A 25398-nucleotide genomic window follows, 5' to 3' on the forward strand; every position below is an offset into this window, starting at 1 on the left:
CGTAAAGTATATAAACTATACTCGAGGGAGTATAGTTGCAATGCAAGTGGGAAGGCATTAGTTAAATCCAATCCAGCTGTTGGAACTGGGCCAGTCTTTTTCCTTTCAGTTGGGCAGGTGGAAGGAGTCTGGAATTGACTTGCAAATACTAAGCTCTTTGGGTACCCTGTATGTTTAATCAGGCTGCTTTACTCTCCCAGCTATGTATTCAGAGTAGCTCTTTCCTCTAAGCATGTATCTTCTGATTTCCCAGGATCTGTTCCTGTAATGTTGAGAGGCGAGAGCAGAAATAAAGAACTTAAATGACCAGTTATCTTTTAATGAGATTTGTAGATGCAGAGAAATTAGAATCCGTCAGTGAATTCATTCTTTCCTCTCCATTTAATCGCTGAACATTCAAAGGAACTAAAGGCATGTCTTACCCAAGTTCCTGAAAATACAGATTTTATGTCCACAGAGTAGCCAAAACTGACACTGGGCTGTGGTGTTCGTCTTGTCAAGGTGAACTTGGCCTTCCCACTTCCTTGGGCTGGCTGGTAGCTGACATGTGCTGGAGGGCAGAGGTGGCCAGCTAGCTGGCTGTGGGACAACTGACAGCATTGAGATGCTGGCTGGATAAAAACATCTGTTTCCTGCCTCTCCATCTCTGATGTTTTGTGGACTTGCTCCTGTTGTAATGGAAGTGGTATGAACGTAGTGATTAAAACATGACACTCATGAGGTATCCCACTTAATGTGGTGTCCAGTCAGGATGAGCACCATGCTGAGCTCCCTATCTCACTGTTACAATGGTAGGTAGATTTTTCATCTCTAAATGCTAGTTATGCTTTAGTCGTCCTTCTGACACAGTTGGTATAGCTGAAAGTAGTTAAAATTATTAAAAGTCATCAAATGCTGCAACAGCAAGTGATATTATTTTTTTTCTGTGATGGGAATGTACATTATTAAACACCTTGTACACGAAACTTAATTTTTAATTTTGTTTAAGAAATCTTTAGTCCAGCATACCAAGTGAAATGTAATGACTTGAGCTTTTCACTAGTTGTGTCATCCACACATTTAAATAGTTTTGGTTTTTTGATTTGTACTGTAACTGGGGATGAAGTAATCTTATCAAGTATCCAGAATTTTTTGTCTCTGAAAGTGGTATACTTGAGGGATTTTGTGTTTATAATCAATTGAGATTGATTTTTAGATATGAAGTATTAATTTCAAGTTAACATACTAGTTCTGATATTTCATTGTGAATGGGATTGAGCTTGCTTGGAGTAGTAACAGTGTGTTAAATAATTCTTTCATAAATGGAAGATTGTTCTGATTGCTTTGTCTCAGGTGTGATTTTTGTCCTTTTGAGTTTTGTTTTGTTTTTGTTTTTTTTTAGCCTTGTATAGCTTTAGTAGGGTTTGGGGTCGTATGTATTTGCTACAGAGGATTTTTGAAAATGTTGTCTTGTTCTCATGTACAGGTACAGCTGATTGGTTTGGGGCTTCCTTGAATTTTTTATTTTATTTTTTTTTAGTTTGCAGAAGCTATATGGGTTGCCTTTTCAGGTAGTTGAATGTATTATGCAGTTAAATGTTTTTTATGTTAAACAAAGGATCAAGAAGCTTGTTAGATGTAATTATTTTCTTAGAATCTCAATGTTATTCAAAACTTTACAGTAATCTTTTTAGTTTTTTGTTTGCCAGAAAGGTCTTTATGGTCCATCTTAAGGTATCAAGTGGCAGAGTTACAGCAGTGCTACTTGCTCTTTGACACGTAGTGAGCATCCTGTGCACCTCTGTGTATGGTTTTGTGGATGGTACTTGTGAAGTATGTGTGGGAGAGCAAGAGGGTCCCAAATGTTAAGTCACTGAAAAATAATTCTTTGAATTACTACCCCCGGCAGTATGGGGTACTGTTATGCTGATAATTTAGAATTTCACAGGTCATTGCTTTTTTACTTCAAGAGTTCTATATAGTTTTGTGTTCTGACATAAACCAAATATCAACTGAGAAATCAGGAAAACGTTTTCCCTTCTCTACAGGTGGCTAAAACTGAACTTTGACTTTCTTGTTAACTTCTTGTTGAGAGAAAGATTCCAAAGCTGAAACACTGATCCGATGAGGATGGCTGTATTCTGTGTTGCTTCTGCCCATTGAGTGTGTCAAAGGCAGTTTTACAGGGACTGTGACATTCTTTGATTAATCCCCCCCCCCAAGGTCTGGTGTCTCTTAAATCTCTGTCATCTTAGCATTTTGTGTTTTCAAACTATGACAGTATCACCATGAAACAAAGTTCCCTTTCAGCTCTTAACACAGCAGTCCTAATATGTGCAGTAATTTTCTTCATTGACATATGAAATTAATTTCAGATTTGATACTTTGAGGGAACTAGAAATTATTTTTCCTTCAAGTGGAAGGTGTTAGGGAGAGATTCTTGTTATGTAGCTCTTTGTGTCTGGTCTTGGAAGAATATCCAGAAATTCATGGTAGAAGTGAGAACACTAATTTATCTAACAACATCTAATAGATCTTCTAGGTTTTCCTATGGTTTATTTTAAAAAATAACAAAATACTGAGGAACTTGAACTTAGAAATACTGCTCAACATCTATTTTTGACTTCTAACAAGACTTAGAGTACTTGGTGCATTACTGTGGTTGTGTCACCTGTCAAACACACCAGTAAGTAATTGTTCTTTACAGATGGTGAACAGGGGGGAGAAATCACTTGTTGCAAAAGCCTTCTAAACTTAAGTCTGAGTTGTGTAACAGTTGAGATGTAATGTTGTAGCACAGCTTGATAAGTGTTTTATGTTTGTTGTATGTTCTTGTTCCTTAATAGTACATGCTGACTGAGTAACATAATGGTAATAGTAACATGCTGTTACTCATTTTTACTATTTGCATTTTGTGTATGGTGCATTAATACCTTTGTGTTTAGGAATGACCTCACGGTTCGGATTCTTTAGCTGTCATCATTTTTGTGATTTGTAGGATTTTGCCAGTGCCATGTTTTCTCTTTCTGATATTTGGAATCTGTATTTTTTTATTCAGTGAAAAAGTTCAGTTTTGTCTTGGAGATTAGTGTTGAGATGTGCTGTTTCAGTGTTCCATGAAGTTACTTGTTTGTGTACATTATGCTGAGAAGTGACTGTAGTCAGATGCTGTGGACGTCAAACCCTGTATTAGATCCATTGGTAACCTCTTGCTGGGCTTCGATGGTGTTGTATGTACAGACTTCAACAGATGATGTCCTCCCAGCTTGAAAGCTGGTAATGAAATCATGGGGTTAAGTTGCAGAATAATTTTGCCTCTTCTCTGTTTTATCTGACCTGTCTTAGCTGGGGAAAATGTTTAACTTTTCTACTACTGTATAAATCTTCTGTAAATGCCTATCGGTTCCCTACCTTCTGGGGCTTGCAGGCAGTATAAAAGTATGGTATTCTGCTTACAGCAGTAGTGATTCCTTGAAGGGAGGCTGGCAGTGGTTCTTAAGACTGCTTCTTTTATATGCTGTTGAATTATAGTATATGTACTTCTTCGGAGGCTGTAGGAAGGTGCTGATGACCTGCTGTATTTCTGAAATGGTTCATCTGAAACACAACTTGAAATACTTACCTTCTAAGAAATGCCAAATCAGGACAAAAAAATTAACTGAATCACTTAAGTCTGTTTTCTGGGGAATAAAATCTGGGCTTTGCCTGCCCCTCCTACCTACCCCCAACAAATAAGATTAGAAATTGTGCCTATTGGTCTGCAAGTTTTAAAATAAAGCTTCCAACAGTCCAGCAAGAATATAAAGTATATTGTAATCAAATGAAGTTGAAGCATGTTTTTGGTCTGAAGGGTTTGGTTTTTCAAGGCAAGGATGGCTAAGTTGTGGACATTCAGAGTCCCGAATCACTGGTGTATCAGTTCCTGTGGATAAAAAGGAGAAAATCAAGGTGGGAAACAGTCTGAACAAATACCCATTAAGTAGTATGAATAAAACTAAGTCAGGCCAATGTCAAGTGCATACATGTGGTTTTCATGTACAGTCTATGACTGCCACAATTGACAAGTATGAGTGGAGTCCATGGTCTTAAATACATGGATACACGATGGTCATCTCATACCTCAGGGACACAAAGTGTCAGATTAGAAGTAGTGTCAGCGTACATCTAGCGGAGAGCAATGATCGTGATCCAACCATGGCAACCAAATTTAACTGCCAGAGTGCACCAAAGGCTTTTAGAGAACTTCAGTTCCATATATATGTAGGAAGACTCTAGCCCTAGCATTGTATCGCTGATTCTTGAACGATCCTGGTGACCCTGACAAACTGATTTTTTTAAGGATGATGTGCCAGCTGGAGCCTCTGTAGGACTGGGAGTCTTGGTTTAGTGGGGGACAGATAACACTCATCAGTTCTGTGGAGTTAAGGCTCAGTGATATCCCAGTTATCAACCTACTTGCTCTTTCAATGGAGAGGCAGCTCTGGACTTACTGGTGAGTACTGCTTACTCTGCCTTTGAAAGGAGGAAGGTAAAAAGAAAATGTACCAGAGCTGCTTTAAAAGAGAAAACACTTACAGTAAGTTTAAAAGGAAATACAAAAGAACAGCTAAAAGGATAAAACCCAGGTAGTATGGAGATTGCCTTAAGAGTATAAAAGCACAGAAAATGTGTAGTACTGGTCAGCAAAATGCCTACAGAGGTGATAAACTTTTTTGAAGAATCTTTCTAAAGAGTAGTAGCTCTCTAGCTGAGGAAATGATGGGAGATTCTTGCACATTAAATGTAAAAACCATAATGGAGTAGTCAAATACTTTGAAGGTCAGCTTGATAAAAATTTGTTAAAAAGGTGTTGAGACAGAACTGTTATAGGGTAGGATCAGTGGGGCTGAAGTAATGGAGGTATGAAACAAAGATAATGCCCTAATGGAAAAATCCGAGTAAATTATTTGCCTTTGGAAAGAAGCTTAAAGTCTTCCCAGTAGAGCCTTTGTGGATGGATGATTCTGAGTAACTGTATTTAGTCAAAGCATCATTAGGGAAGGTTTTAGAGGAAACTGATGAAATGAGTAGTAATGCCTGGGACTGCACTGTGTTTGGTTTTTTTCCTAAACCAAAAATATTAAGCTGCTGAGCTGTTAAGCGCAGCATATAGTGTTTCTGAAATCTACCTTGCTTCCAGAAGAGTTGTAGGTGGTAAATGTTATGGTTGTCCCCTAAAGAACTCCAGGTTTGGTCTGATTTATATTTTTGCTCAATATAAGTATTCCGGAGTATTTTCACATAGATAAGTGAATAAATTGTAATTCGGGAGCAAATCTAAAAGTAGATTGTGCCTTTCATCAGTTAAATCACTGAGAGTTCAGATTTGGCGCATAAAATATTGGATTTTGGGCAGAAAAATTCTAATGGATACTCAAGTTGACTGATTTGGCATGTGGTGGGGTACTCCTTAAAAGTTAAGTAGGAATAAAATATTAGATTTTTGGGGGAGGTGTGGCAGCGTTGCTAGTGAAAAGTTCGGTAAAAACCTTGGTGTCTAGAACACAGAATGATCAAGAAAAGGAGATATTACAGCCTTGTCTAACTACATTTTTTTAATTGAAATGCAGAGTCATGGAATCATAGAATGGTTTGGGTTGGAAGGGACCTTAAAGACCATCTAGTTCCAACCCCCCCCTGCCACCTTCCACAAGACCAGGTTGCTCAAAGCCCCATCCAACTTGGCCTTAAACACAGGGCTGGAACATCCACAGCTTTTCTGGCAAGCCTGTTCCAGTGCCTCACCACCCTCACAGTAAAAATTTCTCCTAGTATCTAATCTAAACCTGCCCTCTTTCAGTTTAAAGCCATCCGCCCTTGTCCTATCGCTCCATGCTGTGGTAAAAAGTCCCTCTCTAGCTGTCTTGTAGGTCCCTTTAGGTACTGGAAGGCTGCTGTCATGGGGCAGAAGTGTTGAAAAACTTTAAGCTGTATATACCCTTAAATTTGACACAGTTATTATGATTATTCAAATATTAAATTCTAAGAGAACAACAAACTTGAATGACTGGTTTTCCTAGTTGCATCCGATGACTTTTTGGGTTCTTAATTTGTTCATGACCTACCTACCCAATGCCCTTCGATTCCCCAGCTATCCAGTCCTTATCATGCTGAGTTTTTGCAGCAGGCTCAGGTGGTCACAAGTATCAAATAGTTTACCAAGATAATGAGGGGGGGAAATAAGCGTAGTTGTGGTTGATACTGTAATGCTAGTGTCCTCTTACCGTAATGAGGACTTTGTAGTAAGTAGTATAGTTCATGCTCGTAGATGTAAAAGGAGAATTGTGTCTGTGTTTACATGAGTGAACTGGTTAATCAAGCAGTGGGTAGGAAGACAAGCCTTCCTCTCAAGTCAAGCCAAGATAATGAATTTCAGCATGGAGAAGGAGACCTTGTTGCAGCCTTCCAGTACCTTAAGGGGGCTTATGAAAAGGAGGGAGAGGGACTTTTTCTACAGGCAGATAGTGACAGGACAAGGGGCAGTGGTTTTAAACTAAAAGAGGGTAGGTTTAAATTAGATGTTAGAAAGAAATTCTTTACTCAGAGGGTGGTGAGACGCTGGAACAGGTTGCTGGAGAGGTTATGGATGCCCCATCCCTGGAAGCATTCAATGCTAGGTTGGATGGGGCTCTGAGCAACCCGATCAAGTGAGTGGTATCCCTGCTGATGGCAGGGGGGCTGGAACTGGATGATTTTTAAGGTCCCTTCCAACCCAAACCATTCTATGATTCCATGAAATGAGTATTACTATGCAAACTACTTGAGAACAGTGAAACTAAGATAATGCTTTAAGTACTGCAGCTATGTCCTGTGTAGGTTCAAGGTGTGAAGTCTGCTCATTTCTTTTACCTGTGTTTGAGCTTTAGCATGTTTGGTATTTCCTTAGGTGGCTGATGGGAGTGCTGGTCTTCACTGTTTGTCTTCACTGGTACTTTTTTGCTCAGGGAGTTATTTGCCCTAACCCAAAAGGAACATGGTAGCGACAGTGGAGGTCAGTAGCAAGGACAGGACATGGAAAGTGTTTTAAAAGGCTAATTTTAGCTAGTGGGGGTGATCTTTTCTGGGCTGCCAGTGGTCATCTAGCCCTAATTTTCTCTGAATTGCATTCTGATGGTATATGTCTTTTCCGCTGATTGTTAAATGAGCCCTGGGAGATTGCCTTCAGTACACTAAAATCCTTTTTCAATCTTTTGATCTTTCTTAGCTAAGAGCTGTAGTAGCATTGTCAGGAATGCATTCGAGTGCCCAATATCTTTAAGGAGCTGAGGTGTTTACAGGCTTGTTTTCCTTTACAGTGTTTAGGCTATAGATCCTAAATAGACTTAGTACCACTGTACTACTTTGTTTCCTTTTGCCACAAGCCTGATCTGTCTTGTTTGCATTGAGCTCAGTCCACTTCTGTCACTCATAGCTGATTTTGGCCAGATACTGGCATAGGTTATGTGTTTAGGTTGTGATCCTATGTCTAACCTGGATTTAATGCTGCTTTTGGTCTGCATTTATAAACATCTGGAGAGTCATTCCAGTGAAACTCTGTGGGGAAGTCAATATTTTCTGCCTTAGGGATACTTATTGTGGTTTAGGATGCAGCTTTCTGTGTGAAGTGAATAATCTTAAAAAAAAAAAACACCAAAAAAACCAACAAAAAACCCCCAAACAAACAACAAAAAATCCCCAACCCAAGCGAAACGTCACACAAAACAACTTCAACATCTTCCTAGGAAAGAGTGACTTATAAATTATGCACAGTTTTCCATATCTTTTGATGATTAACTGCACTTTTGACGTAGAAACAGCTGATTCCAAAACAGAATACTACTTTCTTGACATACAAATTGTTTTTTTTTTTTTTTTATTTACAGACTATGAGAAGACACAGAAACGAAGTTACAATTGAATTGCGGAAGGTGAGTCTGCTTTTGTTTTATCCACTGTATTACTTTGCTAATAGTACTCTGGTGTCTTAGGTAAAAAATTTACCATAAGCTTTGCTTTATAATGCCAAACATATAGAAAAGTTGTAAATTTTTTTATTACTATGCAGATTCTAATTTAGTTTTCTTCTCCAATTCACGAAGCTCAGTACAGCAGAACAGTACTGCTTTACTCCAGTGTATCACCTGGAAACAATCCATATTCTGTTTCTGTACCAGTTCTCATATTCTTAGAGTGGAACTGTCAGCTATTCAAATGTTTAAACTCTCCAAATAGGAAAAGGGAGAGTTTTAGCATTTAGAAAGTGAGATTTATCTTTTATTTTGTTTTCTGGAAATTACTGCTTCCGTGCTCTAGAGGAGTTAATTTTGGAGTCAGATTTTGGGCATATTGGGTAAATGCCAGCATAGGTGGGAAGATCATGTGTATGAGAACTGATCTAGTTTACTGCTCTGCCTAAATAGAGCATTTGTTACACCCTCTTCATTCATAACTCTTCAACAACCTTCATGGCTTGCTGCTGAAGGACCTTTTCACAAGCTGAGAGAAGGGTAAACTTCTATCTGCCTTTGGGTACCATCAGAGTATTTGAGGACTGATACTGACCCCTCTAGCTTTATCCTGTGGAGACAACTTCAGTTCTTCATCCTTTTCTTCATCTGTTTCCTAGATTTGATTTGTTGCTGCTTCTCAGATCCAAATTGCCTGTATTTTTCTGGAAGGGTGGAATTCTGAAAGCATACAGGCTGCACCTGAGGTTTAAATGGAATAGCAAAAAACAATTCTTAATACAGTATTCCTCTTTATATTGAGTATGTTGTTGACAGGCACACAGTCTGTGATCTGTTATATCTTTTGTACGCTTCGTAGAGTACCACAAAGCAAACATAGTTGTTTGTTCTGTTTGTATAGTTAAAAAAATACAGATTTAATTTTGTTTACGTGATTGATTCTTGTCTTCTGAATTGTATCTGCTTTTTTCAGAGTTTACTATTCTGTTCCCCAGTGTGCTTCAGAGCCTCTCCAGCTTGGTATCACCCATGTTTTCTAATATTTTCAGTGATGACTTAATGGAAGTGTGTGGTTTGAATAGTCTAAATAAAGCCCATACTCCATTTGGTCTCCCATTTGATACATATCTCCAGTTTGCCAGTTGAATAGTTGACAGTTTGAATTATGCTTGTTAGGAGTGCACACCCACCCAATTCCATAACTTTTATTTTCATTATTTGCAAACTGAGAGAGAAGACAAAATCATTGCTAAAATCAAAGTGGGGGGTTTGTAAATAGAAGTTATGTTGATAGAAATCAGCTTGACTTGTTTTTGAGAAGTTTTGTCTGCACTTATCACCTGATTGTGTAGGAGCTATCAAAAAATCTTGTGCTAGTATTTTCCTGGGATCCTTTCTTTTTGTTTTTCAGGTCTTATAGAAAAACTTCTGTATCTTATTACAATAGAAAAAAATTACTATTTATAAGATTCATCCTGAGACTATAGGAATTAGTCAAAGAAATCTAATTTGACCCAGATAACTGGGAAATTATCAGTACTGGAAGTTTATTCTGACATGTTGAAGACTAGTTCAGAACTAGTGTTAAACTTGCTGTATAACTGTGAAATCTATACTGGGAAGAGTCACTCATAGCACTTGGGCGGCCTATGGCTGTTAGCAAAACAATGCTGTAACAGAGGGCTTTGCTAATGCAACATATCCTCATACATCTTGTTAAATTGAGATGGAATGAGAGCATTCCAGTACAATCTTTGGATTGTACTTTGGAGAGAGCTTTGCAGTGCAAAGTGAGAATTTTAATTTAATTCTCATAATTGGTTTTTGTAACAGGTCACAATTTCAGGCCATTTTATTACAGATGCATGGTGGGAGCAAGTCGTACGCTTAAGGCAAAGGATTGTTCTGTGTGGAAGGAATCCTCCATATTCCCGTAATATGCAAGTGAAAATGAGGAGGAGGAAGCCTATGAGCTGCTAGTGACTTCTCACTGAAAACTGCACATGCAAAGATCAGTTACACATTTAGAGGAGAAGCCTGAGCACTGGATGTAGGTCAGACTGTAAATCAAGAGTGAACAGCAGCTGCAGCACTTTTAAATGCAGGAAGTGGTGTTCTTCTGGAGTGTTTGCTGAACATCTACTGTAGAGACCAGAAGAAATCTGCTTTAATAAGAAATTTAGCATGTGTCCAAGTTGTTGGTTTGCAGCAACTGAACTGGTGCTGGTGGGCAACTGCTTTGCTGTGGGAACTCTGTGGCAGGTGAGAGGCCATTGCTTCTCATATAGAATTGAGACTGAACTGTAAAGGGATATATTTTATTAAGTTCATTGCTTCAGTCTTATCTTTACAGCTTACAGAGCTTACTAGCACGAGTATGCCAAATTCAGGACATACATGTTGGCGTGACCTTAGTAATCCACCAGTGCCTCTTCAAAACAAAGGGATATCTTCTCTTTATCCCTGCTGTCCAGATGCTGCATGTACACCTGCCTTTGAAGGAAATTGAGTATATTCTTGATCTGTAGGGTTGAAGCACCACACATTTGTCTGTTGAATCAATGTGGATATAAATATTAAACAAATGAATCTGATGAAGTTGCTTACCATCTCTGTTTTGTAAGAGGGAATAAATAAAAAAATCACAGCTTTGAACAGTAGTAAACAATGCATCAGTGTGAGGTGTTTATTCTCTTGGGATTACAGACATCAAAGTGCATTGGCAACGCATTCTGTGTTTCAGGAATATGTTATCTCTATTCACTGTCTTCACACCACAGCTCTTATTAAGGAGGAAACTTTACTTTTTTTTGTTCCTATTTTCTTTTCCCAATTACTTATTATTTGTTTAGGAATTGAATTAACAAAGCTATCCTGACATAAAAGGGTAGCAGTAGTCTGGCAGATTTCAGGTTGAGGCATGGGTTGGCATCATGAGCCTGACAGATGACACTCCTGATGGTCAGGTGCCCTTTTACTGTTTCCGTATTGCCCTTGCATTCTGTGCATTTTGGGAATGGATCTACTACATTTCTAGAAAGATAGTCTTTCTCTCTGGCTATATTGTTTGTACAGCAATGGGCCTAAGAGCTTAAACAGTGGCCATCTCTTCTTTCCTGACAGACAAGATGACAATGTCAGTGTTGGTGATGGAAACTGTATCAGGAGTTAGAATTTTAACTCTGTGTAGTGTCTTGGTGAAGTCTAAAGAGTGTTTATCACTTAGTTTCATCATCACAGAAACCTGAAGGCTGCTCTGTTAGCAACAGGGACCCTGGAATTAATTGGCTTAGAATATTGGTTTCAGTCTAAAGGGGAGTAGAGTGGATGAGTAACTATTAGGATTCACCTTAAGGTTCCATGTGTAAATGAAGCCTGTAATTCCACTGCTATGGGAGATCCTTTGTTTCTGAGTACTTGGCTCTCCCTGAGGATGAAGTTTGACTTGGGACATTTGTGTTTAAAGTGAGGTGATCCTTAGTCAAGTCATTGATTTAGATGCCACCCTTCAAAGGAAGCCTTAGCACTCCTAACCTCAGCAGAAACACAGGATACTGTCATGCTAACTAACTGGAATCTTAAGAACTTCCACAATCTCTGACAAGGTTTATTTTTGGCTTTCTTGGCAAACTCAGCTGCCTCTGAGAACTCATGGACATGAGTTCATGAAGCTCTAATTGCCAATTAAATTTGGTGCGAGGCAAAGCAATTATTTGCTAAACAAGTGGTGGATTAAGGAGGTATGGGCATATGTCTTTTTTTTACCTCTTTCCCTGGCATATTGTATTTGCTCTTTCTCTGATCTTTCTTAAATAAGATTGCATATGTCCATGATAGTTCCTAAATAGAGTAGTAAACCTTGAAGAAAGGAGTCTGTCTTCATGTTGCTGGGAGCACTAGAGTGGGAAAAACCTTTTTTTGATCCTCAGGAACTCTGAGAATGCAAAAGCAAAAAGTCCACATTTTTAGTTTCAGGATAGTGAAACTTGCATTGGTTACATATCTTTTCCAGTTCAATGTGTATGTATAGCTTTTCATTCATTGCAAATTAGATATTTTAGTCTACCAATTCAAACAAGAGCTACAATTACAGGGATACTGAAACACTATTAGTGTGGTCTTCTGGAAGCTTCCCTAACCGGTGTTAGCAGCACTAATTCTTGGAAAAGAACTTGCATTTACTCTGCCCTGACTGATTCATTAAAAAAAAAAAAACCCTAAGAGGAAAATTACATTCCTAATGTATTCTTCTAAAGGCTTAGTTGAAAAGGGCTGTGAAAAAATTCTTTGGAGGGTTGCTTGAATCCATTTTGATAAAGAACTTGGTTTTCCCTAACTTTAAGAGGCTTCAGTCTTTTCAGTCCGTGCTTAGGGCTGTTGGGCCACACACTGGTGTGCACCTGTGTGTGTACTTCTTTTTAGTCAACCTGCTCCTCTTCTGAGACAGATGTGCAATACCCAGACAAGAATGTTGTCATTGCTCTCTGTGATCACAAAGGTGAGTTAACATAACTCAAATGTAGAAAAGTTGCCTTTGTCTTCTAACTGTATATCTGTAGCTATGTGCTTTATCTGAAGAAGAGGCTCAGAATCTGACTGCCTTTGGATGCAGGTGACCTAGTTCATTAAGCAGTAGGATATAATTTTAATATCCATAGATAGTAAGATCATCAGATTGACCTGTTCAGTCTTTTTACAGTTTTATAGGTTTTATTTTTTAATCTCTCCAAGTGTTAATGAGTTCTGAGACAGTAAGTAGAGCCAACTAATGGTCCTTTCCCAACCATTAAATAAGTTCAATCTTTCCCCAGATTCATATCCAAGAGGTGTTACTAGAAGTTCACTCAGGCTAGATAACCCACCTGTGAAAACTTTCATTAAGAGGAGGATATCCAGTAGAGGTTTTCAGAGCATCCTTTTAACATGATGAGGTTGGAGTGGTAGGCATTTCCTTTTTCTTCATGATAGGCTGTGGCAGGTACTCTCACCCTCCAAAACCAAAACTGGAGATTATGTCTAAGTGAAACCTAGAAGTTCAGCTCAGCCTGTCACAGTGGTAGCTTAAGGGGGATGTCCAGACAACCTGAGTCTACCTCCATCACTGGTGTGATCCCTTAGTCTTTTTTTGGATGTAATTGCAGGGGAAAGAGCTACTTATTGTCATTTGTGAGTATAGCTAATGCTGGCTAGCATAAGGAACTCCAGTTCCTAATGTTGAGATGCTCTCGAAGTTCTGTTTTTTGTCCTCAGACTTGAGTATCTTAACTTTCATACCAAAAGAATTCCTACTGGCTGCTGAGTTCCTAAAGCTTTCTCTCACCTGAAAAAGCATTTTGTAATGGTGTTTGTTACCTGAAGGCCAAGATTTTCTTGTTTATTTCTTTTCCCTTTTGATCTTGAAGCCTCCCAACTGACTTGACACTCTCATAGAACTTTCCCATAAGTCAAATGCTGAAAAATGTGTGTGTTAATTCATATTTTACACCTTCCACAGTTCCATTAGAGTATCCTTTTGGCCATGTCCCATAGTACTAAGTGCAATGCAGCACAGAGCTTGTTGAACATACTCTGACCACAAGTTTCTTCTTCCATTAATTGTGTTTTTGAACATCTGAAATTTGCTTGCATTGGTAAACTTTTTTTTAATCCTGTGGCCATCTTCCAAGAAGATAAACAAAAGGGGTACCGGGATCTGCAGGACTGGCATATTTAGTGTTCGTGCAGTCTGACCATCCCACTGTCAGTGAAGCAGATGATGGGCATCTGTCATTAAAGTGAACAGAAAGTACACTCATCGTATCATTACTGTTGTTTCTAAGAATTTGGCATTTTTGGCCGGCATGTATGTCCCCATATCTTTTGTTTGTATGGAAACCTTTGTAGGCTGCTGTGGTGGCATCTCTACCAGACTGTTGGCATGCTTATAACCAGCAGTCAGCTGCTGTTTATTAACTTTCACACTTACTCTACATGTTTCAGGCAGTGTTAAGGATCTTCCCTTTTGAAGGAGACCTGCTTAATTTTTTTGGTGACAAGGTCTTACCCTTCATCAGGGATTTCAGTCTGATGCCTCTGCCTTTGAAAGGGCTGTTTCACCAGGCTTTGAACAAGACAACCATATCCAGCTATGCTCATTTGTCTTCGCTTTCACCATGGGAGCCTGCAGAAGAGGCTGGTGCTATGATTTAGGCAAAAACTTTTTGAGTTTGCCATAATATGACAAAATGCAAGCCTTTTAAGGTCATGACAAGCTGCGAATCACCTTCTTTTACCTTATGAAAGGGAGATTCATAACTCCTGTATGCAGGAGTTCGGCTGTCTGGGGATTGGACACTTTTGCAAATGGACAGACTTGTTTCAGATAGCCTTAAAGATGCTTTTTAGAACTCGAAGGTTCCATGAACACCTTGACTTCATAAGAAGGGCTAATAAGAGTAGAAATGTTGAGTGTTTCTCAAAAACCTCTCTGCTTCAGGCTACTGTGGAAGCTCCTCAATATTTGTTCTCATACTTATTTTGGTTAGTATTAACATTAGGAAGCATTCTCTTAGGTATACTTATGTTGCCAAAGGAATAAGTTGTGTATGCAGGCATAGAAGGCTTGGTAGAATGGGAGATAACTAGGCTCTGGGTTAGCTCAGCTTATATATTATAACAATATTTAGCATGCAGCTATGAATGAGAGGCTTTGCATTGTTACTCTGTCTTGCCATGCTAAGATTTCTAATTTATTTGATGCAGTTTTGCTCTTGTCAAGAGACCTTGATCCATAGTGGGGTTTAAACCTAGGTTATATATGTTTGATGGGCCAGAATTTGAAACATTGTTCCTTTGTTCCAGTCTTCACCATTGGTGGCCTCCCAGTGGGGTATCTCCATTCCTGAAAGCTGCAGAACAGTTAGTTGGAGCTCCGTTTTATATCACCTCTCTGCATGCTGTTGCCATGAGGAGAAGAGTCCTTAAGTGTCTGTTCATCTGGGGACTCCAGGGACTCTCCTCCAGGTGAACAGCATTCTTGTGAGGGGTGCAGTTTGGAGATGGCTGGTGCATCGATGTACTCATAGACAATTGCTTAAAGGAGACAAGCCACTTACTGTTCTGTTACTGCTCTCTGAACCTATGTGTTCATTTACAACTTGTCCTCCTTTCTTCTTTGCCCAAGTCCCTGAAAGATTTCTAGGGAGTCATAAGAATGGTAAGAAAGTGTTCATCACCTATTCTGTGGCCACAGGCAGAGAGAGTTTGTGCATGCCCCTCTAAATACTACTCAAGTAAACTATTTCAGCTAACAGTACTTGTAGAGAAATGTGCTCATTGTGACTAAGCATGAAGTAGTCTTTCTGAAGTTCTTCGGGTGAAGTGGAATGGAATAATTCAGGGCTTTGGCCACTGGTGTGCTCTAGACTTACTGCCCCATGTTTGTGGACGGTGATTTTCCAACTGTTTGACTTCTGAAGACCAAGCAGCTCATTCCTGCTGTTCTGTGAGGATGCTGTTCAGTTGCCCACAGTGAGATTTTTGCTTTATTCCAACTGTATTCTCTATGTTGTATTGGAGGGGGGAAGGTGTTGAACTAGGTGATCTTTAAAGGTCCCTTCCAACCCCAACCATTCTGTTCTTCAGCACTGGTGAGGCTGCACCTTGAGTACCGTGTTCAGTTCTGGGCACCTGACTATAAGAAAGACATTAGTGTGCCGGAGCATGTCCAGAGAAGGGCAGTGGAGCTGGGGAAGAGTCTGGAGTACAAGTCTTATGAGGAGCAGTTTGAGGGAACTGGGGATGTTTAGCCTGGTGAAAAGAAGGCTCAGGTGGGACCTTATTGCTCTTTACAACTACCTGAAAGGAGGTTGTAGTGAGATGGGGGTTAATCTCTTCTCTAAAGTAAGTAAGGAGCAATAGGACAAGAGGAAATGACCTCAAGTTGCACCAGTGGAAGTTTAGATTGGATATTAGGAAAAATTTCTTCACTGAAAGGATTTCAGGAATTAGAACAGGCTGCCCAGGGAAGCGGCAAAATCACCATCTCTGAAAGTGTTCAGTAAAGACATGGATAACAATGCTTAAACCAAACACATTTTAGAATAACCCTGCAATACTCTATCCCTGTATTTTCTGAACATGAAATGTAGAAAATCCAGCCAAATATTTTAGAAGGAACAGAACCGGAAAACCCCTGCCTTATACCGCAGTAGTCTTCTGCTAATGTCAAGGAAACTTTACCCTTCCCAGTAAATGATTTAATGTGAAACATTTAACTTGCTCCAGCAGACAGTGGCAATAGTTCTGCACTAAAACACCAATTCCTTCAGGCTGCACCTTTTCTGAAAACAAGGAATGTCTGCTGGACCTGTGCTTGCTGCCTGTATAACTAAACCTGTCTCCCTGTACATTCATGCCTGTGTGGGCTTGCTCACCATCATGATCTATGATTTTATCTCTGGGTAGGAAGAGGAGAGATGACTGAAGATATCAGGACCTTCTTCCAGCTTCAGTCCCTTCTCCCAGTGTTGGCTTGTTTTACCATAACAGCACAGCTGATTCCATAGGAGAAACCATTCACATGAGGCAGGAAGGAACTGCTTCCTCTGCAGGTGGATGTGTATAGTAGCTGTGCATTAGGGAGAAAAGGTGACGTGATCGTGGAGAGGGACTCTGGAGACTGGGTCCAATCCATGCAGTTGCCACAGTGTAGGCTATGGTTGAGACAAAGGTGGGGAAAGGAGTTGGACTTGAGCACAGTCAGATTGGTGAGGGTTCAACAATGTTTGCTCTTTGCTTAAAAGGGCAGTGCCAAGTACCTGGTGTGGGAAAATCAGGTTATAGGTCTTTACTGAATCTATCTGTCAATCTGTACCTGCCTGATGGAGTTTGTCTGTGTAACACTACTTTCTCAGCATTCAACTGCCTGCTCATTTCCATCTTCCTTCTCTCCAGAATCACTTGTCAATAAAATACCTGCGGTGCTTCTTTGTGTGGATGTGTTCCATGTATGCAGCTGTTACTGTACAGCTCTGGAGAGGCTGCCACTGCCAGTCTAGGTGGTCTTGTGCACTCTGAGGATCTAGTTTCTATACTTAGACTTGACAAAAATTAAACAATACTAAGTTCTGCAGCATGTTGTCTTCTGCATTAAAGGATTATTCTGGTGCTTGGTTATTGTTTTAGCATTCTCTTGTCTGAAAAAAAAAATTTGCTTGAGAGCCTTTCAGACTGAGACTGGAGAAGTTGTTTTAAGTTCTTTTTGAGATGTTTAAAAAGTGAGCAAGTCTCAGAAATTTTAGACCTGAGGCTGTTGGGATTTTTTAACATAAAATAATGGGGAGCCTTCAACACATCACTCTGTTTAAAGGCTTTTTTTATACGCTACAAGGTGTGATATAATAAAATCTCTTTAGTCAGTAGTTTGGTTATCAGATCATTGGAGACTGAAAAGCCTGCCTTTCCTTGCTAGTATAATAGATTTCTTATTATAACTGGTTATATATTCTTTCTTATAGTTGGTTGTTATTCTTTTTTAACATTTTGCTTCATTAAAAAAAGAAATCTTCGTGGGCTTATTAAAAAAACAAAACTAACCAGAAAAAGGTGTTTTCAGATATACATGCTCTGTGTCATCATCTTCCATTGCCCCTTCTCTCTTTGTACATCTAGACGTATCAAATAAAAGTCTAAAATTTAGAAGAGACAGTTTCATACTTTTGTTGTAATACTTTTAATACACTTTAAATTTGTAAAAAAGTGTAAACAATTGATGATTTGTTTTCTTTCTTTTTAAATTAGGGGTTTATGTCTTCAAATTTGTTAAATTAGAAATGTTAAATGGGTACTTTATCACTGAAAAGATAATTTTTTTCTTCTGTAATTCCTTAAAGTAGCTAAGACTGGAGGGTGTGTGACTGGGAAATATTGCAAGTGCCAGTGTACATGGAGGATGCTACTTTATACACAAGATGCAAATAGATGTATCCAGGGAGCTTTCAAGCAGGTTTAGCTGAAAACTAATCTTACGCTGGAAAGGAATTTCTGTTGTGTGTGTCTAAATGTTAATGTCATGCAGAGCTATGAGTACTGTAAATGTCTTGTTAGAAAACTGATCCCTAAACCATAAGTTTTTATTAATTCAAATGTCATGGATTGTCATACGTCTGTCTGTGGTTATCAGGCTGCCATATTCTTACAGCTGAAATACTGCGAATTCTATTTGCAGTTACAGATGCCATTAGAAAAAGGCAATTTTATCTATACTTATATGTTGAAAGGGTCCATTATATACCACCACCCTGTACTAATAAGCATTAAAAGTGGCTTTATTTTCTGTCGTTCCTTTACAGAACAAAAGAGATGAACATCTTTTGAAAAAAAGAAATGTTCCTCAAGAAGAAAGTTTAGAAGATTCTGATGTTGATGCTGACTTCAAAGCAGTAAGTTCCTTGATTCTGGAATTATTTTAAAACTTTGGTAATGTCTCCAAACAATGTATTCTGTTATCTTGCAGTTATTTGAAAGCAAATTTATGAACAGATTCACTGTTAAAATGAATTTGATTGTATTAAATGTTTAAAAAGCCTATAATTTAGCAGTAAAATTACTAAAACACATTTTTTTCTTTTCAAGCAAAACGTAACACTAGAAGCTATACTGCAGGTATGTTACATTTAACTTTTTCTTTTAACTAGAAATGTGTGTTCTGTGCATTTTAGTTTTTACTGTTGGGTTTTTTTTCAGAATGCCACAAGTGACAACCCAGTGATCCAACTGAGTGCTGTCCAAGCTGCAAGGTAAAAATAAATAGATAGAGGAACATGATTTCTACACATTTTTCATTATGAAAGTTACTTACTTTACTTTTACTCTTAATTTCACAGAAAACTCTTATCCAGTGACAGAAATCCACCTATTGATGACTTAATAAAATCTGGAATTTTACCAATTCTGGTAAAATGCCTAGAAAGGGACGATAAGTAAGTATTCTTTTAAAAATGTTTGCCTTTACTGGAAACTTACATCCAAAAAATATGTCATTAGTTGAAATGAAACTGAGGATTCACAGCACCATAAAATCTGACACAGTGGATCACATTCCATGATGATACATCATAAGTTCTCCAGGGATATTTATTCTGCCACTGAAATGTCATTTTATTTTCTAGGGCATGTTTGAGCATATCCAGCTAATGGAGAAAACCTTACTGCATTTCTCATTGGTTTTGAATATTGCAGTCTTTTACTAACTGTTTTCAAGAAACCTACCTCAGACTTGTTGTCTTGTTGTGTATATTTGTGTGAAGGCAGAGAACATGCCTGGTTGTGAACAGGGGCCTTTCTTTTCCAGAATACACTCATTATTAGCTTAAGTTTCTAGTTTCTTTCCTTCTCATTGCAAGATGGGTTTTCCTTCTGGCTCTCTGCTGCTCTCTTATGTGATGGTACAACATGCTCTGTGCTATCATTCTTTATTGGAAGATAAGAGCTTCAGTAAAGAAGGTAGAGAACATTGAGCATGTAGTTGCAAGAATTTAATGACATGTAAGAAAAATGCCATATTCCACAAAGCATGAACCCCTTATTCAGATACATGGAGATTAACACAGTTGAGGTAAATATTTTAGCCTGTCTCTGGTCTCAGGCTGCCATAAATGTATTTATAATATTTTCATTTTAATGTATTTATAATATTTTCAATCTCAATGTTATTTCTGCAGCCGTAAGGGCTAGAAACTTCAAAAATGCAGTTTGGTATTTTTGGTATATTTTGGTTACTGCAAAAATATGAAGCACAAGTACCTTTTTTTCTAGCTTGTTTAACAAAAACAGTTGCTTAGAAGGCAGCTGGCGATAATGTTCAAGTCAGGATAGCATTTTTAAAATGCCTGTCTACTCTAGAAGTAGATGGTTCAGTGCTCTGAAAATGCTTTGAATTTGATTTTTCTACTAGTTTTTGCATGTTTTACCTTTGTATATGTTTAATAAGTCTTTCAAAATTGAACTCAATACTTTCTTAAGCAGTTTTTTTAATTGTAATTGCTGTATAATATCAGTTAGAGTTAAGCTCTGAAAAGACTTCAAATAAATCATTAAAGCTGTCGTTATGTTATACTGAAACCTTACCACAAGAGGAAAAAAAACCAAAACACCAACCTAGAACTAGAATTTTAATGCATTTGATCCTAGAATGTAAAGGATTATGGGTAACTGCTGACAGGTACGACTTGTTTTTACCTCCTGTCTAATTATTTTCTAGTCCCATTCCCAATAAAACCTTAACATCTTTTGGAAATTAATACACAAAGCAGGTGTAATAAGCAAGTACTATGACTATATGTAAAACATGATTGATAAAGACAGAAAAATTATGGAAACGAAAATCAGTCACTTAACAATAAGTATTCTCTGCTCCTCCTAAAGCCAGACTTGCTGTTATGCCAATGACCATAAGCTGTAAACTTTTTCATAGCTTCCAGAACTCTTAACCTTTAGCATTTGCTTGAACAACAGTTTTCATGCAACCTGTTCTAGTAAATTGCTGTTGGTATAGACAACAGTTGAGAGAGATCTTGGAAGAGATGTTACACCAGCTTTCATGATATTTGTAACTAATTTTACGTGCATTTAATAAGTAAGATTTAATACAGGTATGATGCTGTCTTTTAATACAGGTGCTAGATTTTTCTTCTGTCTGTGATGGAGCAGAAAAATTTCTGTATCCCAGTATACCAGCTTGCACTTGATCTAGGATGTAATGTTAGAAGTATCAAATTTGGTTGGATTTTTTTTATTACTAATATTAATTCAGAACGATGAATGGTTTACAAAAGGTCATAGAATGCAAGATCTCTTTTTTTCTTACAGCCTTTTCCCTGAAATATCCAGGTTTAGAGGGTTTTTTTAAAATTTTAACCCAGTGGCACTGCTTTAATGTATATCTCAGAGTGGATTCAGCTAGTAATACTGAAATGAAACATAAAATAGTCTTTAGATCATGTTTCAACTTACTACTATAAAATTATTTCATTACAGTCCTTCATTACAATTTGAAGCTGCATGGGCACTGACTAACATAGCATCAGGCACTTCTGCACAGACTCAAGCTGTTGTACAGTCTAGTAAGTATTACAGTTTGGGGGTTTTTTGAGGGTGGTGGATACTGTGGTGAAAAGGGAGTATTTGGACAACAAATGCTATTTGTTGTAAAGCCATTAAAATATTAAATACATGTCTGTCATCTTTTTCTACAAATTTCTACATTTGCTCTTAAACACTAATCTGTTTGTCACTAACAATTAATATTAAGGATCCCAGACTTGATTTTCCCATAAAGAAGATAGAGAATGACAGATGATATAATGAATATGACAAAATGTTAGTCCTTTCTAATTCTTGGTTTGATTTCTGAAATCATGTACCATTAATTGCTCTGTGGCTAAAACTTAAGTTAGGAAGTAATTCTTTCTACCTTAAAGGTATGTTCATAAATCTTATTAAATTTATTAAATACATACAGTTATGTAAGGTTGCACATTTAAATAAACAGTTAAAAAATTACCATCCTTTCCTTGACTGCATGATTAATATATCCTGTACACACAGCATTTGTTGTGCTGCCTTTGTTTCTTTCTTAGTCAGACAATGAGAAAGAAACTGAAAAGAGATAGGAAAGAAACTCTAAAGATAATTGAAGATATATTAATCAAATAAATTTTTCATTACTGTATATATAGCTTTTATGTATCAGCACACTTATCTGAAAGCAATCACCTTTATGCTAACTACAATGTTTTGTTATTAAACAGGAGACTGTAGATAAGCAAATATATAATAAATTATCTGGGCTTATTCATATTCCCATTTTTTATTGAAAAACAGTAACTTAGTTATTTGGGGTTTTATTTAAGTGTATGAGCCTACCTTTCAAATCAAAATGCTGGTTTGTATGTTTTCATAGCTAATCAAATATCTCATTAGTTGTTAGATTCTGTACAGTTAAGATATTGAAGCAGTAGAATAAAAATGCTTATCAAGATGAACTCTGGATAACAATCCAAAGCCTCTTTAAGAAAATCAATATCTTGAGTTTGTTTCAAAAATTCCTGATGTGATTGCTTTTCTGGTGTCTAAATATCTTTGAAAATCTACTCCCAGGTGTTTTCTTCCTTCTCAACTTTGTTCATTGTTTTCTTCTTTGTCATGTCCCACAATGTTATCCTGTTTGAATGAATGAATCTAACAGAAAGGCTCTTTATAATATTAACTTTGCAGGAAAAAATCTGGAAAAAATCTAAAGAAAAAAGTTAAAGTAGAATAAAAATATGTACAGCAGAGCTGAAAGCATTGTTGTTACCTGAACAATTACTAGAAGTTCAAGCTGAGATATGTATTTCCCAAAATCTGTTTAGTTAATGCTTGAAAAGAACAAAATGTAATAGAATAATTTTAAAGAAGCAAGAAGCATTTTCAGCTTTACTCACGAAGAGAAAATGGAAGTTTAGTCTTCCCAGCTTTTGCTGGGAGATGAGTAAGGGAAAACAGTTTCCCAGCTCTTCTTCCTTTAGATAAGGGATGGTTTGAGGAAACAAAGCAATAGATCCTTGCAGCTACAGAAGAGGCTGGTGCAGCCTAAATACAGAAGAGGCAACCTTCTGCAATCAAGAAGGACAGATGGAAGTTGGAAGGCCCAACAAAAGAGAAGTACTATATACAAGGACTAGCTCTTGGTAGGAGCTAATTTAGAGCGGGAGTAATTAATTTTTTTGGGAGCAGTAGATCAGATAACCTGCAACTCACACTTTCTCAGGTTGTCCTCCTGCCTGAGTGACGATACGAAGTAACTTCATTCCTAGTTTTGAAGGCACACCAGGATTGCAATCTTAATATAAACTACATAGTTGACTCTCCTCTCTGAAATATGTTGAATGCACGTATGACTGAGGTGTAATCTTGTTAATTGCTGAGAAGGAAGCTAAAATATTCCACTTGAGCTAATGGAAGTGGGATGATTGTTACAAGAAGAGTGAGTGTTCTTAAGCAACAGTGTGCTGCTGTCCCTCCTAGCTTGACAGTTAGAAGCAATTGGTGTATTACTCATCTAGAGTGGAGAAGGAATTTTAGGTTGTCTTTATTCTTCATTACTCTGTATTTTTCAGGAAAATACATCAGGGTTTTTTGGCTCATTATCACCTGTTACATGATCAACAGAATATTGATTCACAGTTGCTCACAGATCCTATTGCAATTTTTTAAAATTTCTGAAGCTATTTTTGCAAGAAAAAAAACTTTTTAACAGTTTATAAATAGACCTATTTTACTTAGAAAGACTATAGTATGAGTATTATCATATATAGATTTAAATTGCTGCAAGAATTACTGTCTTTCAAATGGTATGGGTTGTGTGAAGGAAAGTAATGCATGGGACTAGTAGAGGGATGGTTTCTTAGCTCTACTAAATGTATTTAATTCCACAGAGAATGATATCTAAAATCAGTACCACTTGTTTAATCTGGTATGTTGCCGGCGTTATATAAGAGCAAATTAAAATGTGTCTTAGTACTGGCAGATGGATGTAAATCTTCACTGCATATGGAAACTAACTATAGCTACCTCTGGGGAGGAAGCTGTTTTCTTAAAGTCAGGATATGAAGCAGGTTTGCACAAGTAGGCATGTCATTCTGCTACAGTCTTGGATACCTGGAAAAATCTGAATGACCAGGACAAGAAACCTCACACCTGCATACTTGAGGGTCTTGCATATCACTTTGACAAATATGGGGAAATATTTAAATGTGGGGAGCATAGTCTTTTAATAGTTGCCTGTTCTCAAGTCTGTTTTTTTCCTTTCTCTAGATATATATAGAAATGTTTTATACGTCCATCATAATAGAAACATGAATAAAGCACAGTGCAGAAAGTGTTTTGTATAAATCATTGAAAGTGCTGTGCATATACCATGTTTCAGTATAAGACAAATCCAATCTTTGCATTCTACAGATGCAGTACCCCTCTTCTTGAGACTACTTCATTCACCACACCAGAATGTTTGTGAGCAAGCTGTCTGGGCTCTTGGAAATATTATAGGTAACTCTTGTTGTTTTAATGATTTGAATTCAGGGAGCGTTTCATTTTAGAATTTGACTTTTTAAACATTGGCATTATCATATGAGACTATGTTTCCTCTAAATTCTGTGGCTTGATATAATTTTTTTTAATATGTAATGTGGCCAGAATCAGATATGTACCTCCTATTTTTTTTTTCTAAATAATAGTATCACTTGCTATGCAAGATATTGACAGGATAAATTTTGTGTCTCCTAAAATATACATACATAACTGTACGTATGTATATTTAATTAAGCGGCACATTTTAGTATTACACTACTGGTGAGGAAACATAGAATTTCAGTATCCCAACATGTCATTGCATACATTTCAAGATTTTCCATTTTTAATGTAATTTCTTTTACAACAATTTTCATTTCTGTAGGTGATGGTCCTCAATGTAGAGATTATGTCATATCACTGGGAGTTGTCAAACCTCTTCTGTCCTTCATCAATCCCTCCATTCCCATCACCTTCCTTCGGAACGTCACATGGGTCATTGTAAATCTCTGCAGGAATAAGGATCCTCCACCGCCTATGGAGACAGTTCAGGAGGTAAATAAAGAATTACAAGACAGATGATTTTTTTATACTCTGGGCTAGAGACCAATTGTATGAATTTATGCATGTTTTTTTATCACTGTGCACATGTCTTGTGCCACTTATCAGTTGTTAAATGACCCATTTGGTGATTCTTACTAAGGCTCTAATAAAGGTATTTGTAATATCTGAAACTGAGCAAGACTGAAGACTGATGAGCTATACATTAAAATGGACACAACAAAAAATTAACACAGTAGAAAGTGTTAACATATTCAGCATTTCATGTTTTTATTTAAAAAAAGGCTACGAATACGATTCTGTATATAAAAGTATCCAAATGTAATTTTCAGTAAGAGCAAATGTAAGTAAACTAATGAATGTAGTGTAGTTTGTGTTTGTGTAGTTTGTGTAGCTGTCAATTGACTTGGCAGTCAATGCCAAGTCCCAGCCTGAGATGAGAAGCATCTGAAAATCCTTTTAAACTGGTGAACAGAGCAAATGCTGTGTTTATAGAACAGACACAGTTAGTAAAATGGTGCTATTTGACTGGAACTATGGTTGTAATGTACATAAAGTTCTTCACTTTAAGATTAATTCCAAAGTGTAGGTAAAGTTTTTGAAGCCATGTGATGTATGATACTGTTAACTAAATTTTAGTGACATTTTTAAAGTGAAACAAGGAACAGAGAAGCTTTTACACATGCTACTTTACTAAATAAAAAACTCTGTTCTAAGCAGTCTTATCACAATTCAGTTTTATATTTTCTCCACATGCGATTATAAAAATAAAACTTTAATCCAA

The 25398-nt window shown here is 37.4% G+C and overlaps 1 protein-coding gene across 1 annotated transcript in view; it reads left to right on the top strand.

The window, feature by feature from the left end:
* Nucleotides 1-25398, top strand: part of KPNA3 (karyopherin subunit alpha 3) — a 50092-nt gene that overhangs the window by 12024 nt on the left and 12670 nt on the right. Inside the window, exons 2-9 of the mRNA XM_027648601.1 lie at nt 7881-7925; nt 18296-18385; nt 18579-18608; nt 18690-18742; nt 18830-18925; nt 20982-21067; nt 23946-24032; nt 24439-24608. Coding sequence (XP_027504402.1) covers nt 7881-7925; nt 18296-18385; nt 18579-18608; nt 18690-18742; nt 18830-18925; nt 20982-21067; nt 23946-24032; nt 24439-24608 — 657 coding nt within the window. The remainder of the gene's footprint in view (nt 1-7880; nt 7926-18295; nt 18386-18578; nt 18609-18689; nt 18743-18829; nt 18926-20981; nt 21068-23945; nt 24033-24438; nt 24609-25398) is intronic.

This window comes from Corapipo altera, unplaced genomic scaffold (genome assembly GCF_003945725.1).
Source record: "Corapipo altera isolate COAL_440 unplaced genomic scaffold, ASM394572v1 0, whole genome shotgun sequence".
Classification (NCBI taxonomy): Eukaryota; Metazoa; Chordata; class Aves; order Passeriformes; family Pipridae; genus Corapipo; species Corapipo altera.